This window comes from Diachasmimorpha longicaudata, chromosome 9 (assembly GCF_034640455.1).
Source record: "Diachasmimorpha longicaudata isolate KC_UGA_2023 chromosome 9, iyDiaLong2, whole genome shotgun sequence".
Lineage (NCBI taxonomy): Eukaryota > Metazoa > Arthropoda > Insecta > Hymenoptera > Braconidae > Diachasmimorpha > Diachasmimorpha longicaudata.
In genome coordinates, this window is record NC_087233.1 from 5,240,067 (window position 1) to 5,261,242 (window position 21,176).

General features: G+C 39.8%; 2 protein-coding genes and 1 long non-coding RNA gene across 6 annotated transcripts in view; 1 reads left to right on the plus strand and 2 right to left on the minus strand.

Moving 5' to 3' along the window:
* LOC135165920 (uncharacterized) overlaps window positions 1-21,176 on the plus strand; it is a 29,921-nt gene that overhangs the window by 5,389 nt on the left and 3,356 nt on the right. The window contains exon 3 of the long non-coding RNA XR_010299596.1: window positions 11,527-11,937. This is a non-coding gene — a long non-coding RNA (uncharacterized LOC135165920). The remainder of the gene's footprint in view (window positions 1-11,526; window positions 11,938-21,176) is intronic.
* On the minus strand, window positions 121-8,558 carry LOC135165910 (cGMP-dependent protein kinase 1-like). 3 transcript variants are annotated; one of them, XM_064127708.1, is made up of 11 exons: window positions 8,411-8,558; window positions 4,257-4,422; window positions 3,951-4,016; window positions 3,652-3,869; window positions 3,248-3,390; window positions 2,854-3,170; window positions 2,387-2,631; window positions 1,724-2,047; window positions 1,245-1,583; window positions 801-1,107; window positions 121-596 (listed from the first exon to the last, which is right to left on the minus strand). In XM_064127708.1, exons 2-11 carry the CDS (start codon window positions 4,371-4,373, stop codon window positions 501-503), a joined length of 2,172 nt encoding a protein of 723 aa, XP_063983778.1. In that variant the 5' UTR covers window positions 4,374-4,422; window positions 8,411-8,558; the 3' UTR covers window positions 121-500. The 3 variants fall into 3 exon arrangements, with proteins under 3 accessions (XP_063983778.1, XP_063983776.1, XP_063983779.1); XM_064127706.1 differs by lacking the exon at window positions 8,411-8,558 and adding an exon at window positions 7,401-7,536; XM_064127709.1 differs by lacking the exon at window positions 8,411-8,558 and adding an exon at window positions 7,401-7,455 and having other exon boundaries at window positions 4,257-4,419.
* Window positions 8,411-21,114, minus strand: LOC135165905 (ATP-binding cassette sub-family C member Sur-like). 2 transcript variants are annotated; one of them, XM_064127697.1, is made up of 20 exons: window positions 19,450-21,114; window positions 18,169-18,532; window positions 17,543-17,770; window positions 16,873-17,214; window positions 16,310-16,510; window positions 16,053-16,190; window positions 15,594-15,756; window positions 15,319-15,497; window positions 14,666-14,797; window positions 14,204-14,441; window positions 13,661-14,058; window positions 12,964-13,577; window positions 12,254-12,686; window positions 11,516-11,919; window positions 11,260-11,431; window positions 10,890-11,127; window positions 10,693-10,820; window positions 10,336-10,523; window positions 9,823-10,123; window positions 8,411-9,720 (listed from the first exon to the last, which is right to left on the minus strand). In XM_064127697.1, the coding sequence occupies exons 1-20, from the start codon at window positions 19,671-19,673 to the stop codon at window positions 9,562-9,564; spliced, it is 5,244 nt and encodes a 1,747-aa protein (XP_063983767.1). In that variant the 5' UTR covers window positions 19,674-21,114; the 3' UTR covers window positions 8,411-9,561. The 2 variants fall into 2 exon arrangements, with proteins under 2 accessions (XP_063983767.1, XP_063983768.1); XM_064127698.1 differs by lacking the exons at window positions 10,693-10,820; window positions 10,890-11,127.

The window sequence follows — 21,176 nt, forward strand, 5'->3', positions numbered from 1 at the left end:
TGACGATGAGGAAAACGTTGGAACTAAATATTGCAGGTAGAGATGCAGATTCTGGCAGACAATGACATTATATTCAGCATTGGAGATACCTTGAGGGAAATAATTGACAACAGGACTGGATTTATTTACAAAATAATTTATTCAACGATAGGGAGAATTTAACAAATTAGAAATTGAAGTTTTTATACAGAATATTTTTTATTATCTCGAGAACCTGTTGAGATGCGACAAATGGATCGAAAAGGTGTATTTATATTTATTTACATGAAGACCACGAAATTTTGGGGAGTAAAAGTTATCATCGTTTGTCATTCAAACTGTCAGATTTTTGACAGAAAAATTAATAGTATGATATTAATTAATTTTTGTGGAGCTGAAATGAGCCTTCGTTTGATGTTCCAACTCTTCAGGATCTCGTGATACTTATGAAGATTTTAGGAAATCGGTTAATATCGATCTAGGTATGATTAGTAATTATTAGAAAAAAAATTGATTGAGACTCAAAAGGTCATGTCCCAACCGGAAAATTCATCCGGAGGGATTTCCCTGTCCGGGGGGTATCTCTCGAAGTTCCTGACGTCCGTTGTACTTCGAATCTGAAATGAAATAAAATAAAAATGAAAATAAAAATAGTTTACGGAGAATTTATTAGTCTCAGGGCCTAAGGCCCAAATCAAAATTTTGGTCGATTTGGTAGATTTCTGCATATTGTGAATTTCACACCCGTTTATGAGCAACTTGTCTGTGACGTACGAAGGTAAGGCCCAATGAGGCTTAATTAAGTAAAAAAAATCACGTACTGTGGGTACGATGGGGGCGGGTAACGCGAGCTTCTGCAATGCCTTCCAGTTGAAATTACTGAACCACTTATGATCCCGAATGTCCTGAATTCCATTGCGCTGATAGCCAAGTCTCTCCGAGGGGCTCAGTCGTAACAATTTTTTAATCAGATTGTTTGCGTTTTTATTGACAATCGGGGGAATCCCAACCATCTCCACTCCCTTCAGAATTCTGTTGTACGTAGTCATGTGATCGGAGCCACGGAATGGTGGCTTTCCCACTAACAATTCATGTGTGAGGATCCCTAGGGCCCAATAATCCACAGCTCTGCGAAAAAAATCATAAGAAATATTTTGTATAGAATTTACGCGGAAAATATCTTATTGATTTTATTCAGTCATGAACATTTGAATGAACTCGATAACGCCAATGATCGATTTTAGTTATATTTTTTATATAGTCACCTGTCGTGTCCTTTATTGAGAATAATTTCCGGTGCAACATACTCAGGTGTTCCCGCAAATGTCCACGTTTTATCAGGCCCAATTTTCTTGCTGAACCCAAAGTCCACGAGTTTCAGGTATCCACGACTGTCTAGCATAAGATTTTCAGGTTTGAGATCACGATAAACAATATTCAGTGAGTGTAAATGATCCAGTGCCTCAACGACGCAACCCACCATAAATTGGGCAGTTGCGTCGTCGAAGTACCGACGTTTCTGGAGAGTCGTCCACACGTCACCACCTAGACAAACTTCCATGAGGAAGTAGACGTACTTGGCGTCTTTGAAAGTTTGGTAGAGTCTGAAACGAGAAGGAGAGTCTTAATTTGAATCTTTCTATTTCAGAGAATTTTTCCTGGGTAAATGTTGGCTGTTAACACAAAGGCAATGTCGGTGGCCCATCGTTGGGAGAATATTGGTTGATTATATGAGACAACTCACTTGCAGATGAATGCAGAATCACAAGCCTGCATGATGCACTTCTCATTGAGGACGTGCTCCTGCTGTTGCTGATCAACCATCGTTTTCTTCTTCAGTTTCTTGAGTGCAAAACTCTTCTCAGTATCAGATCTCAAGGTTACGAGCTCAACTCGACCAAATCCTCCAACTCCCAATGTTCCACGACTCTCTAAATCGTAAAGTGTTACCTCGGAGTATTCATTGGTCCAGACTTTTGGTGTCAAAGAGCGTTTTTGTTTTTCAAGCTCTGCTGCCCAATCCTTATTTCTTATCTCGTCAAGTCCACCGAGATAATTTAAAAATGTTCTGCAATTTACGTCAATTGATCAGCTATCAAATTCAATCAGTTCACACGTAAAATTAATCAGATTGTGGTATAAATAGATGTCTGAGAGTTTGGAATCCAAAGACAGATAAATACGGAAATTCCCATCTTCAGGTCCTGTTGGTCTGTCTATATTTTATTTTATTTTTGGTGAAGCAATTTTTCAAAAAGGATGTTAACGAATAAAAGATGTGATTGATCTTGTTGTTCTGATAAGATAAACATTTTGAGTGCCTGACAATTCTGGGAAGTCCAGTCATTAAGCTCGCGAGTTACAAGTGGAAGTTATCAGGGCTTTTAACCCCAGAATTCGAACTTACGTGCCGTCTAGGGTGAGACATTCAACACCAGGTGCTAACGCTATCGCGTTGGCTTGTCTTCGATTATCAGCCTTGTCATAGAGTGCTTTCTCTCCAAAGTACTGACCCTTTCCGAGGACCACCAGTTCTTCTTCACCACCGTACTCGGTGTCCTTCGTTATCCGAACATTTCCTCCGCTGATTATGAAGAATTTGTCACCTTTTTCACCTTGACGAAGAATTTTAGCGCCAGCTGGGAAGAATTCCTGAAGGAAACGAATATTTTTATGATGATTTTATGGAGTGGCTTTGAAGGATAGGATTCAGAAGGATTCCATTCGTTAATCAGGGAAATTTCCGATTGGAAATAAATTTTTGGGTCGATTTCGCTCGAGAATTTGCGGGGAACAAGTTCTTGAGGAACTGAAAAAAATTACAGACGTGGACAGCGCAATTTAGTTAATTAATTAATTAATTTTTGGACTTACAACTTTGATTAAATCCGACATCTTCGCGAATACGTGTTCCTTGGGCTCAGGAAGTTTCTGGAGGACTGAAACTTTCCGAAGGAATCGCATGTTGCCCTCGAGTCGATCCTGGGCACTTCGCATCATCACAGTCAGGAACACAGATCTGTCTAGGACCCATACCTTTCCCCCCTTCTTCGACGATATCGAACGTAATCTCTTCGTGTTGTAGAGTAACGCGAGCTCTCCGAATGCAACACCGGGACCGAAACTCTTGGCGAATTTATTTCCTTCGTATATATCGAACTCACCTTCAGCAGATACGTACAGATGTGATCCTGGACAAATGGGAAGCAATGAATATAGGTTTATTGTTGATAATTGATAATTTTGGAAATCCCATGATTTTATTTACCAATATCGCCTTCGTGAATGACTAAATAACTCGGTGGAATGTTCTTGGGGTACATGGCAGACACCAGAGCCTCCACCTGCGGTTCCTCAAGATTTCCCAAGAACTCATTCTCCAGTATTGCACGTTTAATCAGCTCCCTTGATCTAAATCATCATCAAGATAATTAGAAATAATATTGTCTGTAAAAAACTTTTTTGTTTCATGGAATCACAGAATTCACTTTCAGCTCATTTTCTCTTATCTTTATATTCGGATGAATAATCATGTTTAGGGGTTGAAATATGCTACCCCATCACAAAGATTGCTTTACAGACTAAATAACCAGGTGCGTCATTTTCATCGTAGGTTGTAAAGTCAAACTTTTTCCTGAAGCAGCAATAAAAATAAAGAAAAGAACACTTTACCGTATATCTTTATCGTAAACAGGAGTAGGTGCAGAGGGTGGTGTTGGCGTCCTTCCAATTACCCCACCCCTGGGGATTTTAGTGACCTCAAACGATAAGTTCGATTCAACGGTCTCCGATCTCTCGATACGATTTCCGTTATCATTTCTGAAGACTGTGTAGCCTTTTGGGAGTGTGGCCGATCCATTGAGCGTGTTGGTGCTCGAGCAATGGCTCAGCTACACTCACAAACATATTTTTATAATTTTTGTAATTATTAATATATTATTTATGAATACATTGGTCGTGCCAGGACATACCGTGCCATTGATATCGTCTCCATGACGTTTGTAGCTCATGGGTATTGGCTCTCTGCTATTTCCATTCTGAAAAAATGACTGCATTGGATTGCGCTGACCATGTGATAAAATATTAACAAATACCGCATACCAAAGTCGTAAATTCGTTGGAGTCAGTCAGTTACCGCAGTTGTTATGATTTGTAATAAACTTTGACATTCAGATGTTGATATTTTCACCATTCCATTCAGTGAAGAGATAGTTTTGGAATTTTATTCGAGAATTTGAAGGGAAATTTGAATTTATCATTTTATTCTGAATACTCACACTGATAATGCTGATACCGGTGATACTGCCATTCTCCTCGTTCCCAGGCAGAGGGGTGAGGTTGATACTCCCCCTCTGACCGAGGATACTAGCCCTCGGGAAACACGAAAATCTCATCTTAATTTATTTGGAGTTTTTGCCAACATGATGAATCAATTATTTTCTTCTGGAAAAAAAATTATGTTACGTATTAATTATTCAAAAATTACTAAAATCTTAACAACTTCGGAAATAGCCCTGGGGCGCTAATTTTTGAGGTACAAAAGTTTTTAGTTGCGTAACGTTTTAAAAAATCTGTAGAGTAATAATTTAGACGGTTTTTTTAATTAAATAAAATATATAGACAATTGAAAATTAAATGTCTATAATCCAGCACGTTAAATTTTACCGAGAACTTATTTTGAACCAAAAAAATAATTTTTTGATTCATTTAGAGGTATTAAATGATCTTTCTCTTCTTCAGAAGTGAATAAACACACCCTGAGACCGCTCGCTATAATCCCATTAGTATTTTTTTATCTTGCGGCTGAATGAGTTAAACACGTGGAGTGTCACATGCTCCAGTGTTAATGTTTTTTGATGCATAATATTATGAATGACGTCGCCAGGTATTAGCACGTGATTGCGAGGAAAAGACTGCAAAAGCGCTCAAATGAGTCGTCTGTTTGAGAGGTGTCAACGACTCAAGGCCACCGCTTGTCAACCTGAGGAGGAGGGGACGTGATCCAAAATTGTCTGTCAACCCACGTAGGAGATGAGCACTGGGCCAGTATCGGCCAGTATTGGCCGATACTGGCCCAGTGTCGGCCAATACTGGCCGAGCCTCGGCCCACTGTTGGCCGTTCGTCATCTCCTACCAGGGAATAGCCAGAGAAATTTTCAACTTCAAACACTGGCCATTGGTCCCTTTTACCCCGGGGATTTTGACCACAACTTGGGAAAATTAATTTCGCCGAAAAATAATTGTCTTCCAACATTTTTATTATAAGTGGGGCTAAATGGTTTTTTTATTTGGATTCAGAAGGAAAATTTTTTGGGGACTATTGACTGAGGGGATTCATAACCATTGTCGAGACACTCGAGGACATTTTTTGCTGTGGAATTCGAATTTGGGGTCAATGTTGAGATAATACGATTCGAGGACAGTTTCATTTGTAGAAATTGATATTTGTTGAATTCTGAAAATTATGTTTACAATGACACTTGTGTTATCACGATTGAACGAGTCAACCCTTTATGGCCTGACATTGTTAATTGCCCTCCATAAAATAACACGTGATTTTAGTTTTATTATCCGACGCTTCCCTCGGTCTCGCGATTTATGGCGGTGAAAACAGGGAGTGAGATTAATTCTGGGATTACGTCGAGGGGGGAGATATTTTTTTAAAATAATTTTGCTATTTTTTTTGGCTATTTTAAATATTTCAATGGCTGTTCACCTTTTGAGTGGAAAAATAATGGCATCATAACGAGTGGGACTTGACGCAAATCGCAGTCTTGTACTGGGACTTTAAAATCTGACTAATTATCTGGGGAAAAATATAAAATGATAGCTTTTAAGTTCAGAGGATTTTTTAAAGATTTGTATAATGCGAAAAATGGCTCCTTCAATTCTAAAATTAGAAAAATTTGGGTGTACGATGGAGGTGATTATTTTTCGGTAGCTCGTTTTAGATTGTTTCTATGGGAATCCATGTACTGACGGCCAGAGATACTGATAACAATATTTGAACAGTTAAACGTACTTAGACACAGGTGCCGCGCAAAAAAAGTAAGCGGTGACTTCATTTTCATTTTTAACTGGAACAAAAGCTCTGGTAATATTGAGAACAATTGATTTCTCAGCAGGAGGATAATTACCAAGGATTAGTGTTACTGTCATTATGAATCATCAACTCGTAAAAATCAACAGTCCTCTTCTCGTCTTTTTATCTGAGAAAAAACAATTTTTTTTCACATCTCGACAATTTTTCAACAATAATTTTCCGGAAAATTTTTGTTTCTCATGGAGTTCGTGGTCAAGTGACAAAAATACTGTTCTGTCACGTCAGAAAGTCAAAGAGCAATAGGAGAAATTAATTTATTATGACATGATTTATCATAAAATGGGGGAGATATTTTTTTTTATTTCATGAAGTATTTCATCATCGTGAATGGTTCGTGGAATGTCTGATGGACAGACTCAATAAAAACAACTATCAGCTGTGGTGATAGGGAGTGGAAAAAAGTGAGATGCAGTTGATGGATTGTTATCGAGTAGATGATCGAGTGAATTCCTTCGATCGTTTCCTATTGGAGATTGCGATCGATAAATTAAGAGATGGATTAATGAATGAGGAGTGTCTATTGAGAGTGTGTTAATAACAGATCATCATATTAACCGGGACTTTCCCTAGATCGAATATGGAAATGCATTGATCTTATTGATGAAAAACAATCGAACTGATGGAAAAATATCGAACATTTAACCCACAGAACGAAGACAAAAAATTGAAACCTCAAAATCTTCACGAAAATAAGTTAATTGAACGTGTAATTTTATTGCTAATTGTTTAAATGTGACCCATTTAATATCTCTCGATTTATTCATCTAAAAAATCCATCAGATTCTCGTTATCTGCTCATTCAAAATAAATTTTCAAAAGAACGTCATAATTTTCTCTTGTTATCGGCAAATGCTACTTTAGTTCATCTAAACGTAATTTTAATTTTTCTGTTTCTTAATGATTCTGGATCAACCTTGAACCTAACTGGGCGCAATGTTGGTCCGGAATTGGCTCAAACTTGGGAGGCACATTCGAGTGAATTTATAAACAATTGAGTGGAACTGGAGTTTTTGGCAAAAAAGAAAAAATTAAGGAACATCATGTCGTGATTAATTGATCATTAAACCTCCCAAGAGTAGAATAAATCACCGGCAATTTTCCAGGGGGTGAGGGTCAGGGGGTTGATATTTAGTGCGGAAAGTCTCGCACATTTACTCAATACTAAATTTTCTGTGTACTCGTGTTTAAAAAATACGTTAATCCACTTTTTTGCACTCCCTCATGAATTCAAAGTACACTTTTCTTCCCAAACACTCCCCAGATATTTCGAAAAATCGTCATCCCCTGTTACCCGAAAAATCCCCGAGTATTGACTCACCAAATCAAATCAATCCATTTGTACCTCTCCCCGCGAGTAATCAAGATGCAGACGAGTTCGCCGCTCAACTGCTGCTCTTTTGTGCGTCAAGAAGACTCCGCGGAATCTTATCGTTTCTCTACATAACGATAACAGCGAATTGTCAACGATATTATGCGCGCGCACCTCTTATCTAAAGGTCGTCTACTAATTTCTCTGTACGAAAAATAGCCCTTCGACTCGAAAAAGAGAAAAGAAAAAATCGTTTTCTATGTTTATCATTTTTTTAGAGATCGGTGCACCTGAATTACATCACACGATAATTCAGGTCGGGAGAAGGGGATGAGCACCTGTTCAAATGTCTTGTGGAGAATGACTCGAGAGATTGCCTTGGTAGATTATCGTAGCCTAGAAGGCAACCCATTCAAACCACATTTCCTCATTTAACAAAAAATTATTTTCGGAATTAACTCGTCCCACCATCGGGGGTAATCTCCGTTTTCAAAATCTGGTCCGAATACCGTTTTACCCCACTATCTGCCGATTGATTGAAGTGAGGAATGAAGCCTGGGCGATGAGAGTTTGGAATAAAATGTCGGGAGACAAAAAAAAATCTTAGAATTGTTTTTGTTAAAAAGAATTTAATGATTTTTTAATCAATAAAAATCGGTAAGACTTTGTACACACGTGCGCTTACATACATATATGTAGACATCACATTAAAAATCGCTAGGAGATAATATCGCAACCTTGAAACGAGAACATTTGATGAATAATTAAGAACTCATTTTTGGTGTTATTACAATAATAACTTTTCATTATAAGAGAATTAGAAGAATTGTTTTTTATCAACTTTGGAAAATCCAAATTGGAACGTTCATAAAACAACGAACAACAATTCGTTAATTTTTTTCAGCAGAAAAAGCTAACGATATTTCCTTCGTTAAAAATGCGGGAAAATCGTTAGTTCCATTCGAAAAAAATTTATGAGTTGAACTGTTTCCCAGTTTTTATAATTCTCCTGTACTCACCGGAAGTGAACCCGGCACCTCTCGCAATTCGCGCGAAACACTGGAATAACTCCCAGAGATTATTTGTTCATCGGCATAACACACAATAGCATTAGCTAACGATTTTTTGAAATGAGAGAAAAAAAATTGGAGTCGCGCAAAGCGTTGAGGTGTTATCACCACCGAGGCTCTAGTGCTACTGGTGTGACTGAAAAAAAAAGCCGACAACTCGCTCGCTCAGGCGTTTAAAGCCATCGATACCAGCATTTTTTGTCAATTATTATCGTTTCACACCTTAGACCTGAGATCCAGTCGTTCTCTAGCCATTCGCATACGAAGAAAAATCGTGTAGCGACGTGGAAGAAATCGTCAGTTAAATTGACACGCGGATAAGAAATTATAGAAAAATTACTGCCATTTTACGGAATCGCAGAACTAAATTTTGCTTTGAAAAAAAAAAACAGATTCTGAAAATTCTGTAAAAATTGTCCTAACGATCAGGAAAAATTCCTGATTTTTACGAAAAATTTTGTACTTTTCTGCTGAAAATTCCCTTATTTTTTGATAATTATTCAGTAAAAATTCCACTTTCGGAATGAAAAGCTCAGAAAATAAAAATCCCGTAGAAATTCTCTAACTCGTTGGGACTCAAGCGGAAATGTTCTCGTTCATACGATAAATCCTCCACCGCAAATTAAAAAAAAATAAATTTTCTCTGAAAATCTTTTCCCCCGACAAAAGATTTATTGCCTCGTTTCGGTTGTTTATTTATAACCGATATGATTGAAGGCTACATAACAATATCTAAACCAATCTTTACATAATCCTCCTCCATAATTTTTGCGGATTTATTCTCGGAAAGAATGACCGAAGTAATGAATAAGATCTCAAGGTCAAGCATTATTGCTTCAGTTACGCACGGATTGTCGAGAAAAAAGTGAAGAATGAATTAAGCGGTTCAAACTGAGTGATTTCATTTTTCCTCGAACGTAGATCATTAGAAAAGTGAACTAAAAACGGATAAGTCATCAACAGAATGATTGATTCGTCTTAGTAAAAATTATGAATCATCGTTTCATCGTTCGTAAAAAGATAAAATAATGTATTATCTAATTTTATTTACATTCGTCGCATAAAAAAAAATAATCATAATCATTTTAGATATAAAAATATCAGTCGTCAGTTGATTGGCCCATCTCTGAGGCCCTCAACATGGCTGCAAAAGACCCCAGTGGTTTTGTCGAAAGTTCGTTTGGCGTTCCCTCTTCCACAATTTTTCCCTCGTCGAAAACAATAATCCGATCGCAGGACAGAAGTGACGCCACTCTATGCTGAAACAGTAACAGAATATTTTCAGAAATTCGGGATCACTGGACTTAACAATTATCATCTAGTTCTCTAGCTCCAGAAAAATTCAAATAAATGATAATTACTGCAATTGTAATGACAGTTCTTTTCCGAAAAGCATTCGACATTTCGCGTAGCAGCGACTTCTCCGTAGATGCGTCGAGAGCACTGGTGGCCTCGTCCAGCACTACCACCGCTGATTGTCGAAGTGTTGCTCGGGCCATACTCAGTAATTGCAATTGTCCAGACGAGAAGTTTTCCCCACCCTCGCGCACCTCCAGGTCCAATCCTTCGGGATGAGAGGCGATTATGTCCTTCATTTGGGCTAGCTGAAGTGCTGACCACAACTCGTCATCTTGGTGTTCGGCGAGGGGATCCAAATTCTCTCTAGTCGGCAGAGAAAATTCATAATTGATGAGGAGCGCGTTCGGCAAAATAAAACGGTAGAAAATCTGGTAATCTATCTTAATTAGTTTAAGAGATAGCGAGAGGAATGCGAAAACCGAAAAAATCGATTTTAGAATATTCCTGGAGCCCTAGAAAAATCGGAAATCGTCTCACGAATCCAATGGCGCCAGCCAATGGACTTAATGTCTTACCTAATGGTCCCACTGAACATGATGACGTCCTGAGGTATAGCCGATAGCCTCGACCTCAAACTAAGAAGCGATACTCTCCGCAAATCGATCCCATCGATGAGAATCCGGCCCTGCGAGACTTCCAAAAGTTGAAACAGAGCCATCACTGTTGTTGACTTTCCACTTCCGGTTCTACCACAGATTCCCAACTAAACAAACAATCAACAAATGTTATCACCTCTGCGCCATTCTACTGATCTGCTAATATCCAAAGTTCAGATCAAATAGATTCAATTTCCCAGTTCACATTAATTAAAAACCAAGTCCCCCCCTTTACGTAATTAACGTCTTCCCCTGTCAATCTCTACCCAACACAACCTTTTGACCGGCAGGAATTCTGAGATTCAAATCCTTGACAACAGGCTCAGCGCGTGGATGATACCGAAGAGAAACATTTTCAAAAACGATTTCTCCCTTTTCCGGCCAAGTTTCTTCAGCTTCATATCCTGAAAAAAAATTTTCAATCCACTGATTTCATTTACACCCACTCCCACATATTTGACAATTAAAATTACCAGTTTCTCGGTAATTCTCCCGTGGGATTTTCGTGTACTCGGTTAATCTCGCCACACTTCCCATGTACATCTCAATCTCCGAGACAAATTTAACTACCCAGTTGAGATAAATCGGTACAAGAAACGTGTAATTTATGGCAAGACCAACGAGTACAGGTGTTACCCGCTCTGGGTACCACTCCGCAGACAGTAGAGCTGTGAATATTGAGGCCACCACCACCACAGCTCCCAGATAATCCTGGGATAAAAGAGATTAGCAATTTGCTGTCGATCCTACCCTACCACACAAAACCCCACGAGAACAAAAAATCGTAGAGATTTTTTGCCTCTGTGATTTTTATAAAAAATAAATTTGTCAATATCGAGATACCAGAGCAATGCCCAGCCACTGTTTGCTGGTGTTCAGTATCAAAAAGGCATTTGTATTGGCGTCCAGGTGCTCAATCATGTCGTCCATGAACCGGTCCTGTTGCTTGGAAGCTCTGACGATCGGCAGACCCGCCAGTGTTTCCGAAAAATGTGCGGCAACAGGTCCTCTAGTGCTAGAAACGATAAACAACAACTAGAATATTTATTTTCAACACGTCATGCGATCCATCTCCAAAAATCCAGAACTCATTGATTACCTTCCTTCCAGCCTCTGCAGTTCCCTCGCGCTGTTCCTGTAAAACTTCTGGAGGAAAAAATATGCCAGTGACGTTGGAACAGCAGCAACGAGGAACCACGGCGATATGATGACGTTGACGATCATCGCGGAGCCACAGAGTAGAACGAAAAAAGTTAATTTCTGAAATGCTGTCGGTAGCTTCTTGTCGATGACTCCCACATCGGCGCTGAATCTGTTCAGAATTCTCCCGATGGGAGTTTGCTCGAAGAAATTCATTGGCGCTCGGAGAAGTGAATTTATCGCCTCTTGGTGAAGCCTCTTTCGAGCTATGGCACCTGCCCACTGACCAGCTGCACTGTTGAACGCCGAGAGGACGATCGACCCGATCGAGAGGATAATGTACATCCTGAAGTAGAAGACTGTCTGGAGTGAAATATTGGGGTAAGTACGTATCCTAGAAGTAGGATTTTTATTCTTGACAATCGAAAATATCTTCCTGGAAGATTTCTTCGACGCACGCGTTTTTTGATAATCTAAGTACAGCTCCAGGTATTACAGTTATGCTAAACGATTTAATTATTATACTGTGAATGGTGTTCACAAAAAATCTTTCCATTAATTTCGAAATTTTCTGGACTTTAAATTTTTACGCGAAATCATTTAGAATAATTTCAAACACTGATAATCGCTATCGAATGATTATCCTCGGGAGCCTAAAAATGCCTCGAGATGAGAACTGAAATTTTGTAGTTCTCACCTGTTCACGACTGCTCGATTCTTCAATCACTCCAGCCCCCAGATTCGTCCACTCGCTGAGCCACAGGTCAGTGTAGACCCGGAGGGCTTGACACCCAAGGGCTGCCCCCAGGTACATGAAACAGGGACCGAAGCCCCCAGCTCTCAGATATGCCAGCCAAACCCTGCTGTCCACGATCCCCCCATTGTCTTCGTAATTTTGCTCCTCTTCGTTCTCTTCACACCTCTCTTGGGACTCCTCTGGGTCTTCCGTTCCGGACTCCGTCGAGATAAGTCTTCTGATCGTTCTCCCTTCGAACTCGGGGTTCTTCATGGACGACGAGGACATCAGTCTCTTCAGGACTTTCTTCTCTGTGTTTAAGTTTCCTTCGTCGGACAGGTGGATTATTTTCCCGGAGAAGAGCTGTCTGAGCATACCGGTACTCTGCTCACTGCTGACAAAAGGGAATGGGAATAAAGTCAGTCATTTGTTATTTTTTGGTCAATGAGTTATGGTTATGGATTGAATGGTCAGATAAATTTTAACAACTTGACTTTTCTAATTAAATCCCTAGAAAACTATAGGAAACTATTTTTTTGATGAATGTGACGTTCAAAAACTTCTTCTCGGTCCCTTACAAATCTTTCGAGCTCTGAAGTCTTGAAAATGATTTTTGCAAATTTATTTTCTTAAAACTCTTAGTCGTCTGTTAGTCAAAGAACAGGACTTACTCTCCCGTGGTGTTATGCCTTTTCCTCGGTACAATATAATGACTCTCCAAAATAGTTGGAGTGCTGCTCTGCCTCAGCACAGGAGGTGGATGCTTGGGCGGTTGGAGACTAATAGCTCTTGCTGCACTCCTGTGTCTTTTAGATCGTTTTTTCAAGGTCCCCCACTCCTCCACAGCCACCGGTAGGTCTGTGAGATCATGCGCGAGGTATCTGGACTCTGACAGCATTGACTTCCGGTGCCTGAGGGGGACGAAAATCGGTGGTGACACGTGCGCGTCTTGCTCCGTCATCCAGGAGCCATCGCTGGCCTGTCTGTGTTTGGCTGAAAAACCAGCGATCCTGGAGACCAAGCGGACCAGGGACCAGCGGTCCTTCGCCGTTCTGTGGATGACGTCAGCTTGTCTCTTGGCAGCTTCCTTCCATTCTTGGAGTAGCTGGGGATCGGTCGCTTCAATGAGGGATAGAGGGCCGACGGAGCGGAGTCGACAATTCTCGAGGGCCACGATGTTGTCGGCAAAGGGAATCAACTCTAGACGATGTGTCACCATGATAACGGTACGGGATTTTCGGAGGAGAAGTTTCTGAATGCCCTGTTCGAAGATCTGCTGACTTACCTGATGGAGTAGATCAGTGAGATTATGGTCACGATCGTCATAATTATCGAGACGATGAGGGGAAATCATAAAGTATAATTTACCTGTTGATCCAGGGCAGATAGTGGATCGTCCAGGATGATGGTGTCAGCATCGGAGTAGATCGCTCTAGCGATGGCAATCCTCTGCTTCTGCCCTCCACTCAGATTAATCCCTTTCTCGCCGATTCGCGTCATATCCTTTCCAGGCAATATGTCGACATCCGGTTGTAGTGCACAAGCGCGCAGCACACTCTTGTATCTGTTCTTGTTGTAGGTGGAACCGAATATTATGTTCTCTTGAAGGGTTGCGTTGAGCAGCCAAGGGCGTTGGGAGACGTATGCGACCTTGACGTCCCTCGCCCATTGAATTTTCCCTCTCAACTTTGGGTTCTCGCCCAGCATTGCGGAGATCAGGGAGGTCTTGCCGCTTCCGGTTTTACCGACGATTAGAGTCAATTTACCTGAACATAGTGCAGAGATAATCCGTGTAATTAATAGTGAGAATTTAGCGGTCGAATACACTCGTGGTAATTCCTTGAAGCTAGTGATAAACAATCTTTTCCTACAAAATAATTGTTTTTACGCTAGAGAAGTGTTCATAGTAACCTCGAGGGATGATAAGTTCGTCAACCACCAGATGGGCTTCTTCTGATCCCAGGGCGAAGACTCCATTGATGTACAGAAGTGCTGGCTTCACCGGTTCGGCGTCTTTTTCGAAGACAGTATCGCAAGACGAACTCGTTTCGTATTTTCCGAGGAGGTGAAGACACGGGTGTTCCTCTTCATCTTCTGTAATGTTGCCGAGGGTTCCGAATGTTGAGATACTCTGGATATTTCTCTCCCCCTGAGAGCATAAAACGATTAGTAACGTGATGACAATGTTGAGGCAATGTGAGCGTCAATGTTGTGACAATTGTTTATTTTTCGATAGAGAAAAGCGTCAGAGTTGTTGGGATCCAATTGTCGGATAGAATGCATCAGAATAATTGACCCCGATTACTATATTCCCCCCCGATAATTCTATTTTGAATCCAATAAACCGAAATTGCTGGCGAGATAAAAAATTACAGAGCTCTCATTGATGGATACTGAGTTGGTCTGCTCATCGTCTTCGTCACTGGTTCGTCGAGTCTCGACTTCCGGGAGTACATTGGCGGTCTCTGGCAGTGATAAAAAGTCCTCCAACCTCTTGGTTGATATCTATTAATAGAAAATGGAATTAGTGAACAGTAAACAGGCGGATATAGGAGTTTCATTCGTAGAAAAACCGTTTTGGTGATATCGGAAATGACTTCGTTAGATTGACAAGGATGGGTAGAACAAGTTTATGATGAGGAGGGGCCATCCTCGGGGCATAATCGAGTACACTGATGTTACTTGTCATGCAGTTCACTTGATATTTTCAATCATCGATTAATCGATGTGCCATCATATTTTTCTATTTTTTATGGACTCACTAGGCAACTTAGACAACTTAGACCTGATATGATCCTCGTAGCCTTTAATTAGTTTCATAAATTGATAGGAAAGATCGATTTATCGCGCAATTTCGAGATTTCGGTACAATGAGATACTTTAGCGCAGCTTCCTTCAGTGATATGAGTGATTTTGAAGCGGAAATTTCCTCGGCTTTCCAACGAGTACCCACACAAACCAGATATTATGATTAATCAAACGTGGAGTAACTTCTGATAAAAATTGGAGCGAGAATTGTTGCTTACCCGGGCATTTAGAATGATGGGAACGATAACCGGAAATATGAAGAGTGGTACAGTGAGTTGTGAGAAGAGTGCTAGACTGGCAAAAACATTGCCGGCATCCAAATGAGTCTCCTCCACCCAGAAGTAGACGCCGAACGTGAATAGAGTTGTAAGGACGGATGATGCGTGAGTGAGGAATGCTGTAAATGTCAATGTTTAAGTGAGTCTGCTATAAAGTATTGTTTTCGTCTGTAATTTGCGGTGATTTAAGTGACATGAATTATTGATACACGCACTTATCAGACCCCAGTAGAGAGAATCCTTGTCCAGTAATGATAATTCTATGTCTCTTGTATGTTGTATTCGACGCTCGAATATTAATTCCCAGGCACGAAGTTTCACTAGTCTCATTCCTTGGAGTATTTCGTTCAATAATTTTAATCTTGAGTCACTTTTCTCCTGTGGAAACGAGAAAAATTGCAGTGGATTCAGATATTTCAGGAGAACTTCTCATTTATTATGTTTCGGTTACATCTGTTTTAGAGGGGAAATTTCGAGGGGCAAATGGGGGGTAAAATCCTGATGTCAGTTCGAGTCTTGGTTAATTAAAAAAATACTGCAGTAAATCAGTGGCTGAAGGTTCCTCATTCGTAAAGATTTGACATTTCGAGTCAACTTCACGTTCCACATAATAATTTTTGCGAAACTTCTCACAAATATTTCTGTCTACAATATTTTTCTCCCCATATTCTTACCGCAACAGTTTTTAGATTCCTTGATATTCTCTTCCCCAATGAGAATTGCATAGGCATGACAATTAAAATACAACAGATAACTCCAACAATGGCACTAACACCGAGCTTCATGTGGAGTAAACCAATAATAGCGAAGATCTGAAACACAAAATAAATTTTTTAAAACTGAATGATTGATGGGAAATCATTGTTTGTTCCTTCTCTGAGAATAGAAGCGATGATTCTATAGACGAAAAACATAAATGTTTATGGCATACTTTGAGTGGAATTGCCCAAGTGTAGTGTCCAATCCAAAAAAAGCTCATGACGTTGTAAGCATCCTCGGCCATTAAATTCGTGAGAGTACCGATGTCTGCGGTGTGGCTCTTGGTTTGAGCGTCTTTATCATCCTTCGGTGGTTCTTCTTCCTCTAAAATTGTCCAGGAGTAAAGGCGGAGTGATTTATGGTAAATCAGGGCCTGCGAAGCGATGGAACCAATTAAATTTTCATATTTCCGTCGGTGGAACGTCGGAAGAACTGGCTATCAATGTGGGGGAACTCAAAAATCGATACTGTCGAACTAACAATTATACTCACTCGATTTATTCCCAACTTTTTTGAATGGATAATTTATTTAGTTAATAATTATTTTTGGTGCTTTATTGATTCATCACAACTTCTGATTGATGGCAACACGAGTTTCAGGATTTTTACTAATCGGTTTGAGGAGTTTGACTTATAATATCGAAGAGTGTGAGGGTCATCCCAGGTCATCATTCAATGGGATTAAATATTTATAATCCGTTGACTGCATTGATCCATCGATTTATTTACATTTACCTGTAATGCTGTTCGCAGTCGGATTCCTTCGACATTGAAGAAATGCGTTGATGCTTGGCTCAATGTACTCTGCAGTATGGCAGCACCAAAAATAATGATACTGAGAAAATAACCATTTTCCATCAATTCATCCCACGTTATGTACCTCCCATAAATATTTCTATCCTTATGAGTTGAGTTCTGACACACTGCCACGTAATTCACGATTCTTGAGATCACCAGGGGGCCAACTAGTGTTGTGGCATCACCAAACAACTTCAGTACACCACCAAGGACGAATGCCGGCCAGACACGACGCCAATAACACGTCCAGAGTGACGGACGTCCATCCATCGAGGTGTTCTAAACTCATTCAAAATTAATTTTCTAATTAAAAAGAAAATTACCCCATTGGAGAGCAGAGGAAATTCGTTGGATCCTTGATGTTATTGGGCAGGAGGGTGCCGCATCTTGGATGACGAAATTCCCGGAGTCACCCGCGGTTAAAAGCTCATCAAAGTCAAGATGATGGTGATGACAGAACGTAGGATAAACGTGAAAAATTCCCCGGCTCTCCAATAAAATGGGTCTCAACACTCTAGTGCATCTTCATCATCACGGCAGGACAATAAAGCCGTTAGTGACGATAATTAAATGACTACAGCAGCGATTAGAGGATTTTTCAAATTACTTTTTCGTCGTCATAAATTCTCCGAAATTTCTCAAATTGTATAACGGTTGATTCCTCCTCGGGTAAATCCCCAAGATCATTGAGTTCAAGTGTTGCTCTGTACCCACGTGAAAGAATCTCAACGACCCAGTGGAAAGTCAGTTTACTCAGTAGAACCGACTGTGAATGCTTGTAAGATGAACGTGTATTTCCGGATCCACGAATATCGTATCGCTTGCTCCTCTCCATCTGTAAAATCCAGACCTACCGTGAGATTTATTCATCGCTGTTTGTTATTGCATCTGCTGTTTGGAGAAGCATAACTCACTTCCCTCCCGTCCTCCAGCCTCTTAAATTTTACATCTCCCTCATTATCTTTGTTTCGTAGGTGTAGGCTCGATCGTGACTAAAAACTTTCCCATCGCTCTAAGCGAAGAGTTGTTCAAAATCTTTAACAACTTCTTGCAATTCCCTGACTCTTTTCAAAATTCCCACAAACTTACTGATTTTTTTTCCTCATTTTAAGAGACTTTTCGAATTTTCCTGAATTCCCAGAGCCCGGGAAATAAGGACCGTTCTCCACAAAGACTTATACTTTCATTTTATCGTAAATCTACCTCCCTCTCTCTCACTGAAAAATAACTTACGATGCGGTAGAGCGCATAGGAGTCAACAACCGCCAAAACAGCACAAACAGTTGCTGTTCCCAATGTGCTAATTGTCCTCACATGTCTCAGGTCCAGTTCCAATCTATTTAAATGAATTAATCTCCATAATCTTGCGACAGCAATAGTGGTGAATGCACCACCAGACACAGCCAGACCCAGGCCATCGCGAATCTCCGTAGCACGATGTAAAAACCAGCAGATGATTATTGTTATGAGACTGATCAACTGGAGCAGCCATGAATGTGTTATTAAGCCCTCCGATAATTCCACAGTCAGGAATATGAGGAGGAGGAGGCACAGGATACTCCGGACATTGTGCAGGGGCAGTAGATTATTTCTACATCTGTTAAAATATTTCTAATTAATTATTCAAATTTTTTCATTCCACCGACACCTCTCTCATTAAAATTGCCATTAAAATTGAAAGATTTTTTTCACTTGCAAATTCACGAAAATTACATTCGTAAGTTGAAAACTAAATCCAAATTTTCCAAACGAGTTAATTGTTATAATTTATTATCGAAAACAATTTTTGCCGAAGACAAAAGCACTTTATTTTTCGTCGATAAGATATACTGATATTTTTTATCTTTGAATAACTCGTAGATCTTCAGTACCACACCATAAAAAAATCATTGAGCGTAAACGGAGATTGCCAAGTGCGAAAACCCACGTGATAAAACACTTTTGCCATTAAAAATGAAGAGATCCTCTCAAAACAAGTTTTCATCCTGAAAAACTTGTTTCTCGAATATCTCGAGTACTTGAAGAGATAATCAAACTAATTCTCCCACCCCCTCCACCCCTGACTGTTGGTAGATTCGTCGGACAATCCTGGCAGATGCACCACGTGTCCGTAGTTAGTGGTTCCTCAACACCCAGAGTTTGGAGTTGAAAAAAAAAGTGAATGAACGCAGTCATCAGTTTGAGTCATTTTTTGAATAAAGTCGTCAGACATGAGTGGAGGTTTGTTTGTACTCAGCCGCAACGTGTGGTCTGAGTCACGCGCGTTCTTGCATCTTAAACAGATGTTTGAGGCCCATTGGGAATCCCTCGGGTTTGAGCACTGGATCAATCGACATTCGTGGGATGCGTGGGTGACGCAAGTGACGAATTAACGGGTTTTAATTTGTCGAGGAATTTGTGTAATTTCAAATTACGTTGCATGCGGGCACGATAATTGTTTTATTGGGGGGACATTTGAGGTGTTGGGTTTGAACTTTCGAAAGTATGAAGTATTTTATGATGGAATTCACTTACTTGCGGTGATCTGTCAATCGATATTTTATCATGAGACACAATGCCGCGATCAGCGAGATGATCACGACGATGAAGTTCACCAGCTCGATGAAGCAATCCGATCTGGATGATGCACTTGTCGTCATCCTGATCATTGTTCCATTTCCGGCATCCCATGTCCAGACAATGTGATAACCGGATGTGGGCAGCAGCCTCAAAAAAGCTATGTTCTCACACAACCCCATTATCTCCCCCACAATTCGCCACTTTTATCAATCCGAAAATATGCTCCAATTTTTTTTAACACCACGTGACCTGCGCGAGGAGTGTCGCATGTTCTAGGGCATCTTCGAGACGTCTGGTAATACCCTGAACAGGTTTAAATAATTCCACATTTTAAATCTAATTGTCCGTGAGTTAATGCACCACGCGATCTCATTTTTTATTATTTTCAGTGTCTTCATTTACACGATATCATTGCACTTGAATGCACCCACATATGCTGAACCGTAATCCACACTGAGGCCATGAATCTCACTCCTTCAAATAAACATATTTAAACATAATAAAAAAAGACTCAATTTTTTACGAAGAAATTTCAAGAGTTTAAGAAACTTTTTGCTGTTATTTCCACGCGATAAAAATCAAGTCTTTCTTTCTGCACGACTACACTATTATTAACAATTTTTTACTGATAAAATGATCAACTATTCTGTTAATGGAACACTTATTAGCAATTATTTTTTATGAAAAAATTAGTAACATTTTTATTTGAAGGAGATTTTTGGAGGAATTTTTTTTTTGGTTGAAATTTATCGTAAAAAGTTGGAGACACTTCCGCCTTAAAATTTAACGAATAGACAATTTTTTCTAATGAAACTGTGACTGTCATTGAGCATCATCACCCGCGATATATCCACTGGCCAACTGACCCCATGGGGTCAGTCCTCTGATCCCCCGCCTAGCAATTAATTGTTTGGATCAGTAACACCTTTCAGCTTCCGTCAGACATACCATGACATCACTCACGTCCAATAGAATTCTCACAACTTCTCTTTACTAAACTCACCCTCATATTACTCCGATAGAAAAATTAAAAAACAATTCGATATATTTTTTAATGTCTAAGGGACAGTTCAAAATTATGTAGGAGACTTATATTTCACTCACTACTTTTATGCAAATTGGGCCAACTCAAGACATTCTTTACACATTTTTAAACTACAATTAAAAAACTGAATTCATTAAAAATAAATTTGAGAGAAACGTTTTGAAGAGAATAAAAATCGGGAAAAATTGAACAACTGTTAGGTAGTTGTACTGTTAAATTTATGTTTCGTAAAAAGTACTGAAACTTCCGTAAAAAGTGTCCGAACGATTCGGAAAAATTCTTCTGTGTGGTTGAATGAAATGTCATTTAACATAAAAAAAAATAACGGAGGACCTTTTACGATCGTTGTGGGTTAAAAAACACATCTGTGGACGCAAAAGTTATCGTTTTGTGGTGTTAAACGACTTGACAATATTTTTTTAGCGAATGGAACAGGGGTTTTGTTCCCTTTCAACTTTATTATTGAAGAACAAAATTGAATGTTTCCGATGATTTTTATCTTCACACGTGTTATTTACGTTTTTGTCTCACGAATGACACGCGTTATCCCTCGGACAGTTCGCGCCGAACTGAGAGACCATTCAGACTCATGGAGATGAGCCGGGGCAGAAGGTATACTCTGCAACTGATTAGTCGG